Genomic DNA, 20,794 nt, shown 5'->3' with positions numbered 1-20,794 from the left:
ATATATATATATATATATATATATATATATATATATATATATATGCCCTTTTGAGTCTCTATAGATAAAAGAGACAACTCTGTTTTTTTTTTACATTCTCTTTTCGTACAGAGATCAAATAACACAATTTCTGACCTAGAAAGAAGCAGAATAAAAAAAATTCTCCTTTGAAGTTGGCAGGGAGCGGAGCGCAGTCTCATATAAGGGGTCACAAACTAAAATCACTGTATGGCGGCTTTGAAGCCGTGACTGTTCTGTCTGTCTCTGAGGATGATCCTGTACACCAGTTTATTTCACTGCTGGAAACATTGTGCATTGTTGATTGAATACCAGAAATAACCCTGGAGATGCCGTATTATTGCTTCAAAGGTCTTGTCCAGTAATGTGGGCGAAAACTAAATGTAAGGGGAATATTGGAGGTAGAATATTGCTGACCTGTCCTTGGTATAGGACAATAATACCAGGTGACGGGGGTCCAGCTCTTGGCTCCTCCATCGGTCAGCTGACTAAGGAGGCCAAGGCACTTTGCCCCTTTAATTGTTCACCAGACACAGCGCCATACACTTGGTTGTGGCTGTGCCTGGTACTGCAGCTCACTAAAGCTTCAAGTGAATGGGACTTAGCTGCACTACGCGACACAAGCTCATGTGTGACCCAGATAATCCAATGAGATGTTTTGCATCATTTTCAAGATCTCGCTTTCTCTTGCTAAATGAGAGCTTTCCTGCTTACAAAGTGCGAAAACCCAGACACCTAATACTACTCACAGCTGAGGGTTTGTTTCAATTATATCCAGTTTAGACAATTCTCTTGGAGCCAAGTACATCATCAGCAGCACAAGTCTCTCTCTTGTTACAATGTATCAGCACAGACACTGTGTATCCCTTTGGGGTCTAGACTGTGTACATTGTAACAAACCCTCTGTTGGGAGAAATATTACACTTCGTTCAGATGTGGCAGATTTGTTGCAGATTTTCTATATCAATGTAAGTGAATAGGGTTTTACAAAACTCTGCCCACATCCTGCACTAAAACAACAAAGCAGCGGAGACTAACGCAGCCACAGATTGTCAAATCCACCACATGGCCTTTTTGGTCAAGAAATTCTTGCTGCAGATTTTAGTAATGCAGATGGAAAAATCACAGTATATATAATGTGTTTTCAATGTTTTTTGCCTTTCTTTTCCTATCTCTGTGACGGAGCTGTGACGTCCTCTCACTATCCAGATTCACTCCAAAATAGCTGCTGTATTCCCTGCCTTAGCTTTTATACAGGCTCTGATAGTCCTTCCTGATTGGCTGTGCTATACCATGTGATGAGATAGCGGCAAAGCATTATGGGGAAGCCCGTCTGGCCACAATTGAGGTCGTGTGAGCCTTCTTTGTCTGTTGCAATCGTTTGTAATGTGGCAATTACAGCAATGTTTTGCCAATTCACGCAGATCAAATTGCAAATTGTTCGAAAGGTGCAGCAAAGTTCTGGAAATTCACCACGGATTTGATTTGCATCTCATCTCTACTAGAAAGCTGCAGCATAGACCTTAAAGGGGCAGGTCACAGATGTGGGATAGGAGGGATAGATGGGAGATCAGGGCAGTCCCCCCTGAGGGGTTACATGAGGAGAGCAGGGTCCCACAATTCTGCCTGTTTGTGTATCGATACGTTGTAGTAAACTTTTGGTTTTCTAATTGTCTCTTACAGAGGAGAAGATCTGGACGATTGTTCGGCACAACATTTCGGAGGTGACGCCGGTGCCGCCATCATCCTCCTGGAGGGCGTATTCTACGTCATTGAACTACAGCTCTGGAGCGGATCAGCTGGAGGCCATGGTGAACAATGCGGAGTACTGCGAGCAGGAGGTGGCGTATTACTGCCGACGTTCCCGCCTGCTGAATTCTCCCAGTAAGTGACCCGTCATGTCACGTCTTACATCCGTCCATCTCTGTCCTCCTCGTACAAAGTGCAACGTTGTCTGGGAAGACACCCGGGGGGCCGCCGTTCTGCAGCACGGTGAGATTCTGGAGACCTGTCAGTATGGCACGTAGGGGGTAAAATCTATGTTTCCCAGCACTGCACATTATTCGGAGTTTTCTATGTGACACCGTTCTCAGTAATAATATACATTTACCTAAATATCTTCCGCCTTCGCTTACAAATATTTTGCCTCTTTCTTCCCAGTTTCCTGCGGTGTCAGTAAAGCCTCATTAGGAAGAGAAAACATAATGATAGAAATCAGCTTATAATGAGGGTTTTCTCCTCGTCCCCTGATTTAGATTCAGGTTCCTGAGTGGGAATGAGACCTCCGCTGCTATTAAGTCCCTGCAGGACTTCAAGGGTTAAGTTATGTGCTGGGAATATCCAGAGTTCTGCTTGTACCATTCCGGATGTAGATAATACGTTGCAATAGGAAATGGTCCGATATATATATGAATCTGGCTTTAGGGGTCTCCCTCCATGTAGGATTGGGCTGATATAATGGGGTTTATCGGGGTTACTGTCCATCACTTTGCAGGAATCATTGCTCTGTATAAAGCCTGCTTTACCCATCAAACATGGTGGAATCTGCGATGGAGCCTCCAGTGCAACGATGAAAAAGTCTAAGATGTTCTAAACATCTTGCAGCTATCACGTTATAATGTAGTGAATGAGGAGGGAGCCTGTATAAAAGCCGAGGCATGGAATACAGCAGATAGTTTGTAGTGACTATGGATAGTGAGAGACAATAGAGATAGGAAGAGAAAGCTATAAAACACTGAATACACGTTACAGATAGTGTGTGACAGCACAGCTGTGATAGTTACCATCTGTTTAGCCATAGCCGTCTATGTTGAGGACACTTGGATATTACTGAAGCTGTTTTTGTGCTAAACATCCTGAAAAGTGTTCAGTACTGGCCTAGGAGACGTCAGAGGGTTGCACTCATCTCTTCAGGACATTTACAGGTTGTGCAGCTCATGAGATTTGTGACATTGATTTGCTGCAAATTAATTTTTTTTTTTTTAAATTTCACAAGATTTGCTCATCTCCGGTGGTTTTACATTGTTTTTTTCTTGTTTGGTTTTTATTTATATGGATTTACAACTTTTCTGAATACTCTACACTATTTCTATAAAAGTAGAAAGTAATGGAGAAATATTATACTGCCGGAACTGGTGCGACACCTGTCACAGAGGAAGGCGTGGCAGAAGTTTTGTGGCTGTGCTATTTCCATGGGAAAAGGGATAGGTGATAACTTCCTGACAGCTGGGACAATCCCAAGAACTGTCGCTCTGAGCCCTGTGTGAACAAAGCAGTGGATGATCATGTGTACTGCTCTTCCATTCATTCTCCATGAGACCGCTTTGCTCGGCTAGTCTTCGGAACTAAGAATGAGTATAGCGCCATTGCACATCATCATCTACCGCGCCATTCACACAGGCCCTCTTCTTGGTATTTGTGGGGTCCCAGTGGTCGAGAAGTTATTTCCTGCCCAATGGATAGAGCGTAACTACCAAACTTAATGTCGAGAATGTCGCTTTAGGAAGGTTTGACTATAACATTTTTCTTACCTCCCAAACACTAATTTGCCACCTCAAGTTGGGTGTTGTAGTAGCTGATTTGCTCATGGTTGATGTTACATAAAACTGACTATGCAAAGATCAAGAAAATTGAGGGATCTGGGGATCCAACTTTCTGTGGATGAAACACTGTGGAATACAATTTTTGACTGCTTGAAAAATGTGCTAGTCATGTATGTATGGTCTTTAATGTATGGCCAAACAATAAGATATAGGTGAACCAATGTTTCCTCCTCTAACTATGCCCATGTCTCCTCCTCTGACTATGCCCATGTGTCCTCCTCTGACTATGCCCATGTCTCCTCCTCTGACTACGCCCATGTGTCCTCCTCTAAATATGTCCATTGTTATGCACACGCCCGAACTGACTGGCATGTGCGTGTTTATGTAGTGATTCCACTGTGCCATGAACCGGAGAGTGCCTGGAGGGGCGTAACTAAGTATCTGCCCGATCCGACCAAGGTCGCACGACGGCATACGACGCCAGTGCACCAAGGAGGAACCGAGCAGAGGGACCAGGGTCTACTCCAGGTCAGACTCCGGACACGGCTGTTGACCCACACTGGGGAATACAGGAACAGGCAGACTAGAGCGCAGGCTGGGTAGGATCCAGTACAGACTGGGAGACAAATTCAGAGCCGCAAGTGCGGTAGACAAGGCTGAGCAGAGCAGAACCGCAGACGCGGTAGAAAAGGCTGAGCAGAGCAGAACCGCAGACACGGTAGACAAGACTGAGCAGAGCAGAACCGCAGACGCGGTGGACAGGGCAGAGCAAAGCGAAACTGCAGACGCGGTGGACAGAGCTGAGCAGGCAAGAACCGCCTAAGCGGCAAGCAAGGCAGAGCGGAGGGGACAGGGTTCAGTTCACACGGAACAGACAGGAAGGGAAAGGCAGAACCAGATACCCACAGGGTACTTGCAGTGAAGTAGCGAGTGGACCACAAACTCACAAACGGAAGTACAGTGACAACGAGCAGGAGTTAGGTACGAGTTCAGACTCTGCAGAAAAAGGGAAGGTACGGACATAGAGAAAAACAGGAAAGGGGCTAGGAGAGTATTCAGACAAGAACAGACACAGCAGCAAGATACAGGAGCGGGTCTAGGTATGCGGCCCCTAGAAGGCGGAACGAACAGGCTAGGAGCGTGTTCACACAGGCCTGGAAATACAGCCTCCAGGATAGGCAGAAGACAACAGGCTAGAGAGCGTGTACAGACTGCAGGTTAGAGTACACAAGTAGGACACAGTACAGACACGGAAACAGATACTGCAAGACAGGTAACATACACAGGACCTGGCATGTCAGAGACAAAAAGCCAACTGACAGGGCAAAATGCTCAGGCATGGGTTAATTGGAGCAGCTGGTTTAAATACCAGGTGACTGACAGCAATAGGCTGAGGACGCACAAGGGGTGTGCCTGCAGCAGGTGCAAAAAGCAGGAAGTGATCGGGCGCCGCCCTTAAGCAGCAGACACAGAAGCAAACAGACAGCATTGAGGGAAGCCAGAGAGACATTCTGGATTGGAGATCAAGTGCGCGCTCTTGCACAGTGGGAGATGGACCACTATGCAAGGACGCCGCCAGGTATGTTACATCCATGTCTCCTCCTTTGACTACGCCCATGTCTCTTCCTCTGACTATGCCCATGTCTCCTCCTCTGACTACGCCCATGTCTCCTCCTCTGACTACGCCCATGTCTCCTCCTCTGACTATGTCCATGTCTCCTCCTCTGACTATGCCCATGTCTCCTCCACTGAATATGCCCATGTCTCCTCCTCTAACTATGCCCATGTCTCCTCCTCTGACTATGCCCATGTCTCCTTTTATGACTATACCCATGTCTCCTCCACTGACTATGCCCATGTCTCCTCCTCTGACTACGCCCATGTCTCCTCCTCTGACTACACCCATGTCTCCTCCTCTGACTATCCCCATGTCTCTTCCTCTGACTATGCCCATGTCTCCTCCTCTGACTACGCCCATGTCTCCTCCTCTGCCTATGCCCATGTCTCCTCCTCTGACTTCGCCCGTGTCTCCTTCTCTGACTATGCCCATGTCTCTTCCACTGACTATGCCCATGTCTCCTCCTCTGACTATGCCCATGTCTCCTCCTCTGACTACGTCCATGTCTCCTCCTCTGACTACGTCCATGTCTCCTCCTCTGACTATGCCCATGTCTCATCATCTGACTATGCCCATGTCTCTTCCGCTGACTACGCCCATGTCTCCTCCTCTGACTACGCCCACGTCTGCTCCTCAGACTTTGCCCACGTCTCCTCCTCTGACTATGCCCACGTCTCCTCCTTTGACTATGCCCACGTCTCATCCTCTGACTATGCCCATGTCTCTTTCTCTGACTATGCCCATGATTCTACCACTGACTACGCCCATGTCTCCTCCTCTGACTACACCCATGTCTCCTCCTCTGACCACACCCATGTCTCTTCCTCTGACTATGCCCATGTCTCTTCCTCTGACTATGCCCATGTCTCCTCCTCTGACTACACCCATGTCTCCTTTTCTGACTATGCCCATGTCTCTTCCTCTGACTACGCCCATGTCTCCTCCTCTAACTACACCCATGTCTCCTCCTCTGACTACACCCATGTCTCTTCCTCTGACTATGACCATGTCTCTTCCTCTGACTATGCCTATGTCTCCTCCTCTGACTACACCCATGTCTCCTTTTCTGACTATGCCCATGTCTCTTCCTGACTATGCCCATGTCTCCTCCACTGAATATGCCCATGTCTCCTTCTCTAACTATGCCCATGTCTCCTCCTCTGACTATGCCCATGTCTCCTTTTATGACTATACCCATGTCTCCTCCACTGACTATGCCCATGTCTCCTCCTCTGACTACGCCCATGTCTCCTCCTCTGACTATGCCAATGTCTCTTCCTCTGACTATGCCCATGTCTCCTCCTGTGACTATGTCCATGTCTCCTCCTCTCACTATGCTCATGTCTCTTCCTCTGACGATGCCCATGTCTCCTCCTCTGACTACGCCCATGTCTCCTCCACTGACTACGCCCATATCTCCTCCTCTGACTATGCCCATGTCTCTTCCTCTGACTATGCCCATGTCTCTTCCACTGACTACACCCATGTCTCCTCCTCTGACTACGCCCATGTCTCCTCCACTGACTACGCCCATATCTCCTTCTCTGACTATGCCCATGTCTCCTCCTCTGACTTCGCCCGTGTCTCCTTCTCTGACTATGCCCATGTCTCTTCCACTGACTATGCCCATGTCTCCTTCTCTGACTATGCCCATGTCTCATCCTCTGACTACGTCCATGTCTCCTCCTCTGACTACGTCCATGTCTCCTCCTCTGACTATGCCCATGTCTCATCCTCTGACTATGCCCATGTCTCTTCCGCTGACTACGCCCATGTCTCCTCCTCTGACTACGCCCACGTCTGCTCCTCAGACTTTGCCCACGTCTCCTCCTCTGACTATGCCCACATCTCCTCCTTTGACTATGCCCACGTCTCATCCTCTGACTATGCCCATGTCTCTTTCTCTGACTATGCCCATGATTCTACCACTGACTACGCCCATGTCTCCTCCTCTGACTACACCCATGTCTCCTCCTCTGACTACACCCATGTCTCTTCCTCTGACTATGCCCATGTCTCTTCCTCTGACTATGCCCATGTCTCTTCCTCTGACTATGCCCATGTCTCCTCCTCTGATTACACCCATGTCTCCTCCTCTGACTATGCCCATGTCTCTTCCTCTGACTATGCCCATGTCTCCTCCTCTGACTACGTCCATGTCTCCTCCTCTGACTATGCCCATGTCTCCTCCACTGACTATGCCCATGTCTCCTCCTCTGACTACGCCCATGTCTCCTCCTCTGACTACGCCCATGTCTCCTCCTCTGGCTACGCCCATGTCTCCTCCTCTGATTATGCCCATGTCTCCTCCTCTGACTACGCTGGTACAATTCTCCTCTGCTGATGGCTTTGTTCCTGACTATGCTTATCCAGGCCACTTCCCCCCACTCATATCATGCCCATTTTTTTTTCATGTTTGGATATTCAAATAATTTTTGCTTCTTTTATTTCATGATACATGGAGCTTAATTTTTATCTCATTTTTTTACTATTATTTTTCCTTGACATCAGGGGAAAATACAAAGAAAATAAATTTAAATACATTTTTATTTTTTGTTTTATTTTTTTTCTAACCACAAAGGGCCACTAAAATACATTTTAAATTGTTCTCCCCTTTCCATAAGAATTATATTATTATATATTAAACTCTTTTTTTTCTACTGGGTTGGTGCTAGAAACACTGATTTGGAGTGGCTTTTTCAATTTTGTGTATTTTTTTTAACTTTGCTTTTTATTTATTCATTCATTTCACTCCTTGTGCCACCTACTATAAAGTCATAAAAGACCTTTGGGGGCATTACAACATTTAAGTATATATTTTTATATATCTGATTTCCCCTGTATCTGAGGCTGGATTATTGGCCCCAGTTACAGGGTAAATGCCGTCTCCTGCCTGCGATGCTGATCATGGGTCTACTAGGACCCAGCTGCTCCTACCACATGATCAGACGATTGCTGGACCTGGAGGGTGAAGTGTTGTTAGCGCTTATTAATCTGTATGTGCAGTATTCATTCAGCACTGTGTATGCAGCCATTGGGAAGGCTGAGATGGTAATAAACCATTTCTGCCTTCTGTATGTGTCTGACAGTCAGGTCCTCGTTCTTGCAGAGAACACCGTTTTTCTGTGCCATTTTGCTTGTTGGCGCTGCAGAATACAGCCAGGACCTTTCCATATTAGAGCGCTAGAAATCCAGCTATTTAAAACGGTGTTTTCTCCGTCACACGGATCACATATACGTTGTCAGAAAATACTGCCATTTCTGGCCTCCATTAAAAATTTCCTTTAGTGTGTCAGTGAAGCAATTCACCGCAGTTTGCTATTCAAACTACTTACCTACAGGCCAGGTATTTAAAACTGTGTTTTCTCCGTCACACGGATCACATATAAGTTTGCTCCAAACTCAGTCATTTGTAGTGAGCGTGGAAGATACTGTCCTCCATTTAAAATGGGCAAGGCACGTGGCAAGGGACGGGGAACTGGATGTGATGGTGATGGTGCATGCAGAGGCCGAGGACAAGGCCATGGGTAAGCTGAAATTGTGCCACAACAAACACCCACATCTTCTCGCCCGACCTTCCTGTCACAATTTCTAGGGGACTGCAGCACACTACTATTGAACCCAGAGCAGTGTCAAAAGGTTGTTGGTTGGACAGCGGATAATGCTTCCAGTCACTTAGCCACCACCACCACCACCGTCTTCCACACGGTCAAGTCTCAGTAGCTGTGAGTCTGGACCGCATATTCCTCACCCTGATCCTCCTTCCTCACACCATGCCAAGTGCCCAGAGACAACTGATCCCACACTTGGACGCTCTGAAGAGCTGTTCACTTTTCCATTTATAGATTCGGACCTATCGCCCGGTCCACTTGAAGCGGGGCAAGAGGAGATCGCGTTTAGCGATGCCCAAATATTTGAGCAGCCACGGTCACACGAAGGCGACGGTGGAAAAGGGTCACAAGAGGTGGACGATGATGAGACACAATTGCCAGAAAGTCAGGAGGAGGACCAGGGTGCGGAAGTGGAAGACGAGGTGGTGGATGATATAGTAACTGACCCAACCTGGCAGGAGGACATGCAGAGCGAGGACAGCAGCACACAGGAGGAGGGAGGCAGAGCACCCCAACAGGCAGGAAGAAGCAGTGTGGTGGCCGCAGACAGAAGGCAGGCAACCGTTCCCCGTAACACCAACACGAAGGAAGTTGCCAGTACAACTGTTAGGTCTTCCCGAGTCTGGTTGTTTTTTAAAGACTCTGCCGATAACCCCAAAAAGGCCATTTACACCACCTGCCAGGCCAGCATCAGCAGGGGTGGCAAAAAGACCAGCCTGACCACCACCAGCATGATCAGGCACATGGCAGCAAAGCACCCGAGTTTGTGGGCCGAACCCCAGGGTCTAGGAACAGTATCTGCAGGTGGCACCATTGCTTCTTCCGCTGTTGTGCATGCAAGCCAATCCCCAGTCCATGGTGCATGTGAAGATGCCTCCTGCCCTGCACCTGTCGTTGCGTACTCTCAAGTAGCAGCATCAGGAAGCACGTCCACGTCCTTGTCCCAGCACAGCGTTCAGTTGTCCATACCCCAGTCCTTGGAACGCAAGCGCAAATATACCGCCAACGCCCCACAGGCCACACTACTAAATTCTCACATTTCACGACTGCTTGCGCTCGAAATGTTGCCTTTTAGGCTCGTGGAGACGGAAGAATTCCGCAACCTGATGGTGGCGGGCGTCCCTCGGTACTCGGTCCCCAGCCGCCACTATTTCTCCCGGTGTGTCGTCCCCGCATTACACAAGCACGTGTCCCAAAACATTAGCCGTGCTCTCAACAACGCAGTTACCGGTAAAGTCCACCTAACCACGGACACGTGGACAAGTGCTTGTGGGCAGGGACGGTACATCTCGCTGACGGCACACTGGGTTAATATAGTGAAAGCCGGGACCCAATCGGACCTTGGGATGGAACACGTCCTCCCGACACCAAGGATTGTGGGCCCTAGGTCAGTCAGGGTTGCCCCCATGATCTACAGCTCCTGCACCTCATCATCCTCAGCCTCCTCCTCCTCTTCAGCCTCCATCTCCGAAATGACCACATCAGTCACAAGCTGGAAGCAATGCAGCACTGCCTCGGCCAAGGGGCAACAGGATGTGCTGAAGCTAATATGCCTAGGTGACAAACCGCACAATGCTGAAGAGTTGTGGACAGCTCTGAAAGAGCAGGCAGATCTGTGGCTCACACCGCTGAACCTACAGCCAGGCATGGTCGTGTGTAACAATGACCGGAACCTGGTGGCGGCTCTAAGGCGAGGCGAGCTCACACACGTACCTTGTCTGGCCCATGTGCTTCACCTCGTGGTTCAGCAGTTTCTCAAATCCTACCCGGACCTGCCGGATCTGCTTGTTAAAGTACGCCGCCTGTGTGCCCATTTTAGAAAGTCAGCTACAGCTTCTGCCTCCCTTGCCGTGTTTCAGCAGCGTTTACAGCTTCTGGCTCACAGACTGGTGTGTGATGTCCCCACGCATGGGAACTCTACACTGCAGATGTTGGGAAGGATTTGTGAGCTGAAGAGGGCAGTTGTTGAGTACCAGCATCAACAAGGCCATCGGTATTCAGTTCAGTCTCCACACATAAGACTTGAGGAGTGGACATGGATGTCAGACATATGTACCATCCTCCAAAACTTTGAGGACTCCACCAAGATGGTGAGCAGCAATGACGCCATAATTAGCATAACCATCCCGCTTCTCTGTCTACTGAAACGCTCTCTGCTCACAATCAAAGAGGATGCATTACAGGCGGAGCACGATGAGTTGGAGCAAGGAACCATACAGGGTGATTACACACAGCCAAGCCTCATCTCATCCCAACGTGGATTGGGTGACAATGAGCAAGAGGAGGAGGAGGAGGAAGGACAGGAGCTAGTTTCATGCTCTATAGACGGTACTACCTGCACAGCTGTCATACCGTCTGTTCAGCGTGGATGGCCAGAGGACAGAGAGGAGGAGGAGAGCATGGTCAGTCATCCTCTTGGTGAGGACACGGAAGTCTTGCCCTTTACCTGTCTGGCACGCATGGCTGAGTTTATGTTACGCTGCCTTTCCCATGACCCTCGCGTTCTCAAAATTTTGGGTGACAGTCATTATTGGTTGGTGACACTTCTAGACCCACGCTAGAAGGAGAACTTTATATCTCTTATTCCTGAGGCGGACAGGTCTACAAAAATGGGGCAGTACCAGAAGGCTCTTGTTGCGGAACTATTAAAAAAATTCCCATCTGAAAATGCTGGCGGCAGAGGGCACACTTCGTTGGACAACCGAGGAGCACAGGCGAGAGAGACACAACTTCAATCCAGCAGAGGCAGGGGAACATTGTCAAAGTTCTGGGAGAGTTTTCTCAGCTCCTCCCATCGGACAGGCCCTGAGTCGCGGGGTACTCTCACAAGGACTGCAAAGTTTTGGAAGATGCTGAGGGAGTACCTTGCCGACCGTACCAACTTCCTCCGTGATTCCTCTGTGCCTTATAATTATTGGGTATCCAAGCTGGATACGTGGAATGAACTGGCTCTCTATGCCTTGGAGGTCCTGGCCTGCCCTGCCGCCAGCGTTTTATCAGAGCGGGTTTTTAGTGCCGCTGGTGGAATTATAACTGATAATAAGCTGAAAATGCTGACAGGCTGACTCTTATAAAAATGAACAAGGGCTGGATTGGGCCAGACTTCTCAACACCACCGAATGATAGCAGCGTAACATAAACTCAAATCCAGTGTCTTTTCTTGGGAGGTGTATTCCCATGCACCTTTTGACACCCACACATGGGTATACGCTTCCTGATTTTGACTATTTGCTCTTGTCCTCCTCCTTCTCCTCATCCTCCACCACCATATCACCAGGGTGACCGTGGTCCGTGATGCAACACCCACATAATTTTTTAAAGGGTGTTTATGGTGCCCGCAAAAAAATAATTTTTTACAGTATGTTCATGTATACCCCCCAGGGGTAAATGTTTGTCAGCCCATACACTTAGTGCATGGGCATTACAAGTATAGGAGGCCCGCTCCTTTCTAATGGGAACATTTTTTTATGAGGCCCTCCTCCACGTCTCTTCCAAGGGGCATTGAAGTGCCTCCAAATTTTTGGCAGCCCTTGTATTCCCTCCATCATAAATAAAACAGGATGTGTCTGATGATGTGTCACACACTACATTGCCAGGTAAGGTTGTAAAATGTTAAAATGACATGTCCCAGTGAATGCATTTGTCTTAAAAAATAACGTAAAAAACCCCAAAACAATAGGATCTTTCTTTAGTATAAAAAACAGCGTCACCAATTTAACCTCAATGTAATCACATTGTTCAGCTCCCGCACCTCCTCCTCCAACTCTGAAATGACCACATCAGTCACAAGCTGACAGCACTGCAGCACTGCCTTGGCCAAGCGGCAACAGGCTGTGCTGAAGATAACATGCTTAATGCTTAATTGACAAACCGCCCAGCGCTGCAGAGTTGTTGATAGCTGTAACACAGCAGCCTGTTCTGTGGCTCTCACCTCTGAACATACAGCCAGGCATGGTCGTGTGTGACAATGGGCGGAACCTGGTGATGGAGAAATGACACCCAGAGTAGATACGATTTGCCTCTATGCCAGTCCTTTCACCGAGCTAAATACAACTCTCAGCAAAAAAAGTTGTGGACTGGCTCCGTACCGTCCCTGGCCACATTCACCTGTCCACGTGTTTGTGGTTAGGCGGTCCTTCCCAGTAAGTGAACTGGGGAGGGCAGGGGTAATGTTGTGGGACCCGTGCTTGTGGAAGGCGGAGGCGATACTGGGAAATATAGTGGCGGCTGGGGACCGAGTACGGACACCCGGCCGCCGCCGGCATGAGGTTGTGAAAAGCTTCCGCCTCCACGAGCTTAAGAGGCCACATTTCAAGTGCAAAGAGGTGCCCAGAAATCTGGCAGTTTAGTGTTGCGGCCTGTGGGTGGGTGGGTGGCTGGCTGCATACTTGCACTTGCATTCCAAGTAACAGAAAACTAAGCAGATGGTGGCCTCTATCATCATCATGGCCTCACCTCGGCACTATGAACTCTCCTGAAAGAGAAGCCAGGGCCCACCGGAGGAGTCTCCGGTTCTCTGGTGGGCCCGTCCAACCCAGCCGAGAAGCTGCCCTGGCTAAGAAAAGTGTGGGGGAAGGTTCCCGGACACTCTATGGCTGCTTTTTTAATGCGGATCGGCCATGCTTATGCATGTTATTTCTTAAACCGCATTGCAGATCAGGCCATTGTCCAACTCTGTATTCATGAAATTAAATGCGCAAAGAAAGATGTTTGTGTGTCAAAGCACCACCGACAAGTGTGAGTTGATGTTGGACGGGCTGCCATTGCTTCTGCAACAAGCTGCATTACAGGACTTCCTGGGAGAAATGACACCCAGGGTAGATACGGTTTCCCTCTATGCCAGTCCTTTCACCGAGCTAAATACAACTCTCAGCAAAAAAAGCTGTGGACTGGCTCCATACCGTCCCTGGCCACATTCACCTGTCCACGTGTTTGTGGTTAGGCGGTCCTTCCCAGTAAGTGCACTGGGGAGGGCACGGGTAATGTTGTGGGATCCGTGCTTGTGGAAGGCGGAGGCGATGCCGGAAAATATAGTGGCGGCTGGGGACCGAGTATGGACAGCCGGCTGCCGCCGGCATGAGGTTATGAAAAGCTTCCGCCTCCACGAGCCTAAGGCTGTGTGCCCACGATTCATTTTTGGTGCGTTTTTTGGTGCATATTTGCAGCGCGTAAACGCTCCAGAAATGCATTGCATACCTTTTCCCATGACTTCCTATGACATTCTGCAAGTTCTGTGCACATGGTCAGGATTTCTTCTGCGCAGATTTTACTCGCAGAAAAAATGCGGACATGACCAATTCTTGTGCATTTCTGCATGCGTATTTGCCTATACAATACATTGGAAAAACGCATGGCAAATACGCATGGAAAAACCGCATGCTTTTTTCTGCCAAGGATATGCAGAAATGCTCAGGAAAATTTCTGCTTCATTTCTGCATCGTGGGCACTAAGCCTGAAAGGTCACATTTCAAGTGCAAGCAGCTGTCAAAAATTTGGCAGTATAGTATTGCAGCCTGTGGGTGGGTGGCTGGCTGGCTGGCTGGCTGCATACTTGCGCTTGCATTCCATGGAATGGGGTAGGGACAACTGAATGCTGCACTGGGACAAGGACGTGGACGGTGATTGTTGCAAGTCTGCAATGACAGGTTCATGGCGGGAGGCATCTTCGCATGCGCCAAGGATCACTTATGATGGGCACACTTTTAGGCAGTGACCTGGGAGTCAGAGATGCTTCCAGGGGTCTTCCTCATGCTGTTTCCATGTCTTTTCAGCACTGTATGCATGTGTCTGATGATGTGTCACACACCACATGGCCAGATAAGGTTGTAAAATGTTAAAATGACATTTCCTGGTGAATGCATTTGTCTTGGTTGAAAGCAATGCAAAAGTGAAAAAACGCATCAAAAACGCTACGTGTGAACATAGCCCAAGGTGTGGAGGAGTATTTTTGGTTTTGGTTATTTATTTTGCCTTGTATACAAGTCATTACTGTAGAAAGGATGTTGCTTAATATATTTCCCAGGAAAATCCATTTTGGTCTTGTTTTTGTATGTTTTATTGTGAGTCCGTAAAAGTGGTGTAATACTCTGACCACGTTGCTGACAGCAGTGATCTGGGAGTCAGAAATGCTTCCAGGGGTCTTCCCCATGCTGTCCCCATGTCATTTGAGCACTGTTCCCATCGATTTGGGTAATTTTTAGGCCTCTGCAGACCGCATGGGGGGAGCCGCCTGAAAAATGCTCGAGTTTCCCTTAGACTTACATTGGGCTCGTTGCTCGGGTTGAGCACCTGAGTATTCCAATGTGCTCGACTCGAGCAACGAGCACCCGAGCACTTTAGTCCTCGCTCATCACTAATAGGAGCTTAAATCAAACTAATGGATGAGAAAGTCATTTTTTTCCCGTAGTTTTCTGCTTGGAAAGGACATTGCTGTTTGACTTTTTTGAATGCACAAAAATGACTTAAATTCTTGATTTAGTCCCAAGTCATTCTCTTCTATGTTGTGTTCATTGAGCTTTTCTTCCGGCACAGAGAGACACATGATTGAGATTTTCGAGTCCTTGACCTTCATCTTACAATATGTTTGTAGCTGGTAGGATCCTTCTTCTTTCCTTGTCTTCGATGCATGGATACTATTGTTGCTCCAAGGATTGTATTTTGTGGACAGAGACCTTCAAATAGTAAGATAATGTCAGCCTGATGAATACTGCGCCAGATGTAAGCAGATTGTCCAACCTTCTCCTGGTCTCCTGTATTGTGTTGGGTCTTGTGCTTCACCTGCGATTCTTTATGATGAAGAAAGAATGAAGGAAAGAAAATGTAACCAAAGGCTGAACACTCGGCACAACACAATGGGCTTAGATTCAAAAGGAGGTTCTGGACTCCGGATGTCTTGTGGTCTCAGGACGACCCTTTATTTCTACTTCCTGAACAACACAAAGACTTTCCCTTCATATTACAAGTAATGACCAAGAGAAGAATTAATAACTAAAGGTTCTTCATCTTTCTTCTGCTTCTTGGTTACTGACAATCCGTCGTCTCATCCTGATATAAATTAATATGGAGATTTTCCTTGTTTTCAGCCTTCACTGAATACATTGTCAATTTTCCTTCTTATATGACAGGTAGGGATGTAGCATTCAGGGTTTGGGAGGTGGAAGCGACAGCTGGACCTCAGTTAGAGGAAAGTGGTGGTGGGTCTTCGATAGTGGACTTATAATCAGATACAGAAGCCATTGCGATACCTCTAATTAAAGGAATTACAGGAGGCACAGAGGGTACAGGAGGCACCGGGGGCAACAAGAGGTAAAGAAAGTATAAGGTGGCACAGGAGGTCCATGGGGGCAAACCAAGTACATTAGGTAAAAAAGGGAAGAGAAAATACAAGAGACACTGGTGCTACAAGAGGCTCAGGATGGAGAGAAAGCACAGGGGGCACAAGAGACCCAAGGCATGGGTAGAGGAGGTACAAAAGACATAGGGGGCACAGGGAGTGTAAGTGTTACAGGAGGCACAGTAGGTACAGGGGGCAAAGGAGATATGGGGGCAAATCAAGTACAGGAGGTACAAGAAGTGCACAGGAAACATGAGGGGCACAGGTGGTATAGAAACACGGAATGTACAGGGGGCGCAGGAAGTCCAGCAGGCAAAGGAAGTACAGGAGGTAAAAAAGGGAAGAGGAAACACAACGTGCTACAAGAGGCTCAGGATGGAGAGAAAGCACAGGGGGCACATGAAGCCCTGGGGGTACAAGAGACGCAAAGCACAGGCAGAGGAGGTACAAAAGACATAGGGGGCACAGGGAGAGCAAGAGTTACAGGAGGCACAGTAGGTACGAGGACAAAGGAGGTACAGGACGAGCACAGGAAACTTGAGGGGCAAAGGAGGTATAGAGACGCCGGATGTACAGGGAGTTCATGAAGCCAAAAGGCACAAGAGGTACAAACAGTGCAGGCGGTAAAGCATGTACAGAAGACATAGGGGGCACAGGAGGAGCAAGAGTCAGAGGAGGCACAGTAGGTACAGGGGGCAAATTAAGCACAGGAATCATGAGGGGCACAGGAGGTATAGAGACGCAGGATGTACAGGGGGCTCAGGAAGCCACAATGTGTATACAATGACATAAAAGATATGATCAGCTCACCCATCCACGAGTGCCCAGGATCCCAAATCTAAGGAAAGGAAGTCCACAAAAAGAGGGGAGCTGATCCATCACTTCAGGTAAAATGCAGAATTTTATTCCATTAGTATTCCATCAATTAAAAACATGGTTCAAAGGAAAATCCACATCATCAAATGGATAAATGTATCATCCAAGGAGAAAGTCCTAAGAGAAATATTCAAAGTCCTGTTAGATGTGTATACACTTTTTCTTTTCATTTAACTCTTCTCCCATGATTTATTATTGCCATAAATCTTCTGTTCCCGGCACAAATCCTTGTTCTCAAATCGCTGCGCGCACCTGAAAATGACATAAATGACTGAAGTGAGACAAATGCGGAAGATAATTGTGATGGAGAAAACATCTGCAGGATGCTACAATGTGGAATCCGTACAGTAATAGTGAATACAGAGAGCACAATGTCTTTATACTCTGCGGGGGACGGACTTATACAGACCCTATAGGGCGGAGGTTTATCTCATAACTACCTATCAGACTGCAGTATCCATAAAAGCTGGGATCTCATTGGCTGCAATGTGTTACTCCCTTGCTGTTACATTTTCCCTTATAGGAGAGTCGTTCACTCACTTTCCTTTATTCCGGTTTATGGAGAATTTTGCGCTGTGTAATATTGATATAATATCAGCTTTATTACAGGAATTCTATTGATTAGCTACAAATTTGCGTCTCCCCCAGGAGCACCAACATAGGGAAGCAGAACCTCCTATATAATTAGGCGTCTGTGTGTCGTGGAGCGTTGCGTTGCGCTGTAATGATGTTACATTTAGTGCAGATTTTGATAATATGTTTTGATATAAGAGGTCGTCGCCTCCCGCTGCCTCCGTGTAATCAGCACTGGTATCACTATGATTATCCCGGGAAACCATTGATCTGTGGATTTCTGTAGACGGAGACATTCTGCTTTATATTCCAGAGGATCTCGCCATGTAAATGAATGTTCGCAGTTGAGAGCGGGGATAGATAGATGAGATGGGAACGAGTGGCGCTGAGGGGGCGGGCTGTGACTTCTGCTGCTTCATAAGGTTTTCAGAGAAAATATCTGCAAGGAGAATAAAATTAAAAAAGAAAAATAAATGAGAAGATTCCACCTCCTACAGGCCCGTTATATCATTATGCATGTACAGACGCCATTATATTGGCCAATAGGGGGCAGCACAAGTATAATCTGTTCACTGTCTCTCACCATGTTCAATGTATGAATTGTTAGAGCAGAATTTTGGGAATATTTTTGCTCATGACGCGCCCCCTGGGCCGTGTGTGGGGGAGTACCCGGAGCCGGGTCTCTGTGTAATGCTAGGGGTTGTAGTCTCCGTGGCGGCAACCCGGTCACGTGGCTCAGGGTGGTGAAACCAGTGGCGGATCTGTTTATTTGGTTTTTAATGTTTAAATGTCCGACTACGCCACCCGTGGATTGCGGTCACTGAGAACCGCTGCTGCAGGGCAGACCGCTGAGGCTGGTGTTGTGTACACAGCAGAGGGTAGTATAACTCCCCACGGGAGGAGTATAGCCTCAGGGCAGCGAGTGCAGATGGTGAGGGCTGTGGTGCATGGGTGCAGCAGAAATGACTCAGAGTCCATGCAGTGCATTTCAGGGTCTTTACTGTTGGTAACGAAGAAGGCCCTGCCGGGAGTACTGGCTAACATTAGAGGCCTGGTCAGTCTGTGAGCGAACAAGAGTCGCCCTGGCCAGGTGGAGGTGTAGGCCTTCCCGTCTGACTGCACTCTTCCTGGCTACCTTGCTGTAGTCGTGTAGTAGCCCACGTCCCTGAGTGTACCGTGTGGTGCTCACCCGTATGGCTGGTGACTTGGGGCCTTTGGTACCTTCCGCTCCTTGATGGCGGTGCCGGTCCCTTGCGTGTGACTGAGCCTCCGGGCTTTCTATGGCCAGAGGACCTGAAATCCCCTGCCAGGTGGTTTCTGCTGCTGGATGTGGATATCCTCACAGCCTCGGACTCCGGTGTCCGGTTCTCTGCGTCTTCTGCCACGATGAGCTCTATCAGCTCCAATCCCTGGCTCTCTGCTTCTGTGTTGCCTCCAGAGCTCCTTGCTCTGCTCTGTCCCTTCCTGGACTCTGACTGACTAACCCCGCCCCAGACCCAGTTTATAAAGGGGAGGTTCCTCCCCTCCCTGGACTGGGGCAAGAGGTGTTGCATGCTAAAGTGCTCCTGACCAGGAAAACCCATGCTCGCTCTCAGACATGGTATTTCTACCACTGTGGCAACCAGACCCCTGGGGTGCCACACTCACATCCAGAAGCTTAAGCTTGGTCTCCAAGATCATCCTGTAAAATGTTGGGTTGCAAAGACCAAGAAACAACTTCAATGTGGGAAATGAAGGAAAAGTCAGTACAGAAATGTTGATAAGTTTGGAATTATTCTGACCATTAACAGTCACTTACGTTTCTTTCCCCGGTAGAGAACAGTCTCCCAACGTCGTCCGGACATTTGTAGGTTCCCCTTTAACATCTGCTTGTTTGCGGGTCTCAGAGACGCTTTTACTTTGATCGCAAAGTTAATACTTAGTAAATTGAGGTACAGTGGCATGTAAAAGTTTGGGCACCCCTGGTCAAAATGACTGTTATTGTGAACAGTTAAGCAAGTTGAAGATGAAATGACCTCTAAAAAGACTAAAGTTACAGATGACACATTTCCTTTGTATTTTAGGAACAAAAATATATATATATTTTCATATTTTACATTTTAAAAATTATAAAAAGGAAAATTGGCCAATGCAAAAGTTTGGGTGCCCTGCATGGTGAGTATTTAGTAGCACCACCTTTTGCAGGTATCACGGCTTGTAAACTCTTTTTGTAGCCAGAGAAGAGACTTTCAGTTGTTGTTGAGGGATTTTCATCCATTCTTCCTTGGAGAATTCTTCCAGTTCTGTGAGATTCTTGGGCGTCTTGCATGCTCTGCTATTTTGAGGTTTAGCCACAGATTTTGAATGACGTTCAGATCAGGGGACTGTGAGGGCCATTGTAATACCTTCAGCTTGCGTCTTTTGAAGTCGTCTATTGTGGATTGTGACGTGTGTTTAAGATCATTATCCATTTGTAGAAGCCATCCTCTTTCATCTTCAGCTTTTTACACATGGTCTTATGTTTGCATCAAGAATTTGTTGAAATTTCATTGAATCCATTGTTCCCTCTACCTGTGAAATGTTCCCTGTGCCATTGGCTGCAACACAACCCCAAAGCATGATTGATCCTCCCCCACGCTTAATGGTTGATGAGATGTTCTTCTCCTGAAAATCTGTGCCCTTTTTTCTCCATACATACCTTTGATCATTGTGGTCAGTGTTCTATTTTAACCTCATCAGTCTACAGGACTTGTTTCCAAAATGCATCAGGCTTGTTTGATGTTCTTTTGCACTTCTGACGCTGGATTTTATGGCGAGGAGGCAGGAGAGGCTTTCTTCTGATGACTCTTCCAAGAAAGCCATATTTGTGCAGGTGTTGGGGCAGGTGTTGGGGCAATGTACCCCAACTCCAAAGTCTGCTAAATCTTTCTGAAGGTCTTTTGCTGTCAAGCGGGGTTTCTGATTTGCCTCTCTCGCAATCCTACCAGCAGCTCTCACTGAATCTAGCTTGGTCTTCCAGACCTTATCTTGACCTCCACTGTTCCTGGTAACTGCCATTTCTTAATTACATTTGGAACTGAGGAAAGGGCAACTTGAAAACGCTTTGCTATCTTCTTATAGCATCTCCTGCTTTGTGGCCTCCACCATTATCAGAGTGCTCAGCAGCTGCTTAGAAGAACCAATGGCTGCTGTTTTTTGACACAAGGTTGGAGGAGGCTGAGTGTGAAGAATCGCACCAGAAAGA

General features: G+C 47.7%; 1 protein-coding gene across 1 annotated transcript in view; it reads left to right on the top strand.

Moving 5' to 3' along the window:
* Positions 1-20,794, top strand: part of LOC141161930 (contactin-associated protein-like 5) — a 435,101-nt gene that overhangs the window by 302,632 nt on the left and 111,675 nt on the right. The window contains exon 13 of the mRNA XM_073647489.1: positions 1,702-1,902. Within this exon, the coding sequence (XP_073503590.1) occupies positions 1,702-1,902 (201 nt within the window). The remainder of the gene's footprint in view (positions 1-1,701; positions 1,903-20,794) is intronic.

Source organism: Phyllobates terribilis, unplaced genomic scaffold, assembly GCF_046119375.1.
Source record: "Phyllobates terribilis strain yellow unplaced genomic scaffold, ASM4611937v1 Scaffold_9__5_contigs__length_417890890, whole genome shotgun sequence".
Lineage (NCBI taxonomy): Eukaryota > Metazoa > Chordata > Amphibia > Anura > Dendrobatidae > Phyllobates > Phyllobates terribilis.
This window is presented reverse-complemented; position numbering and strand designations above follow the sequence as displayed.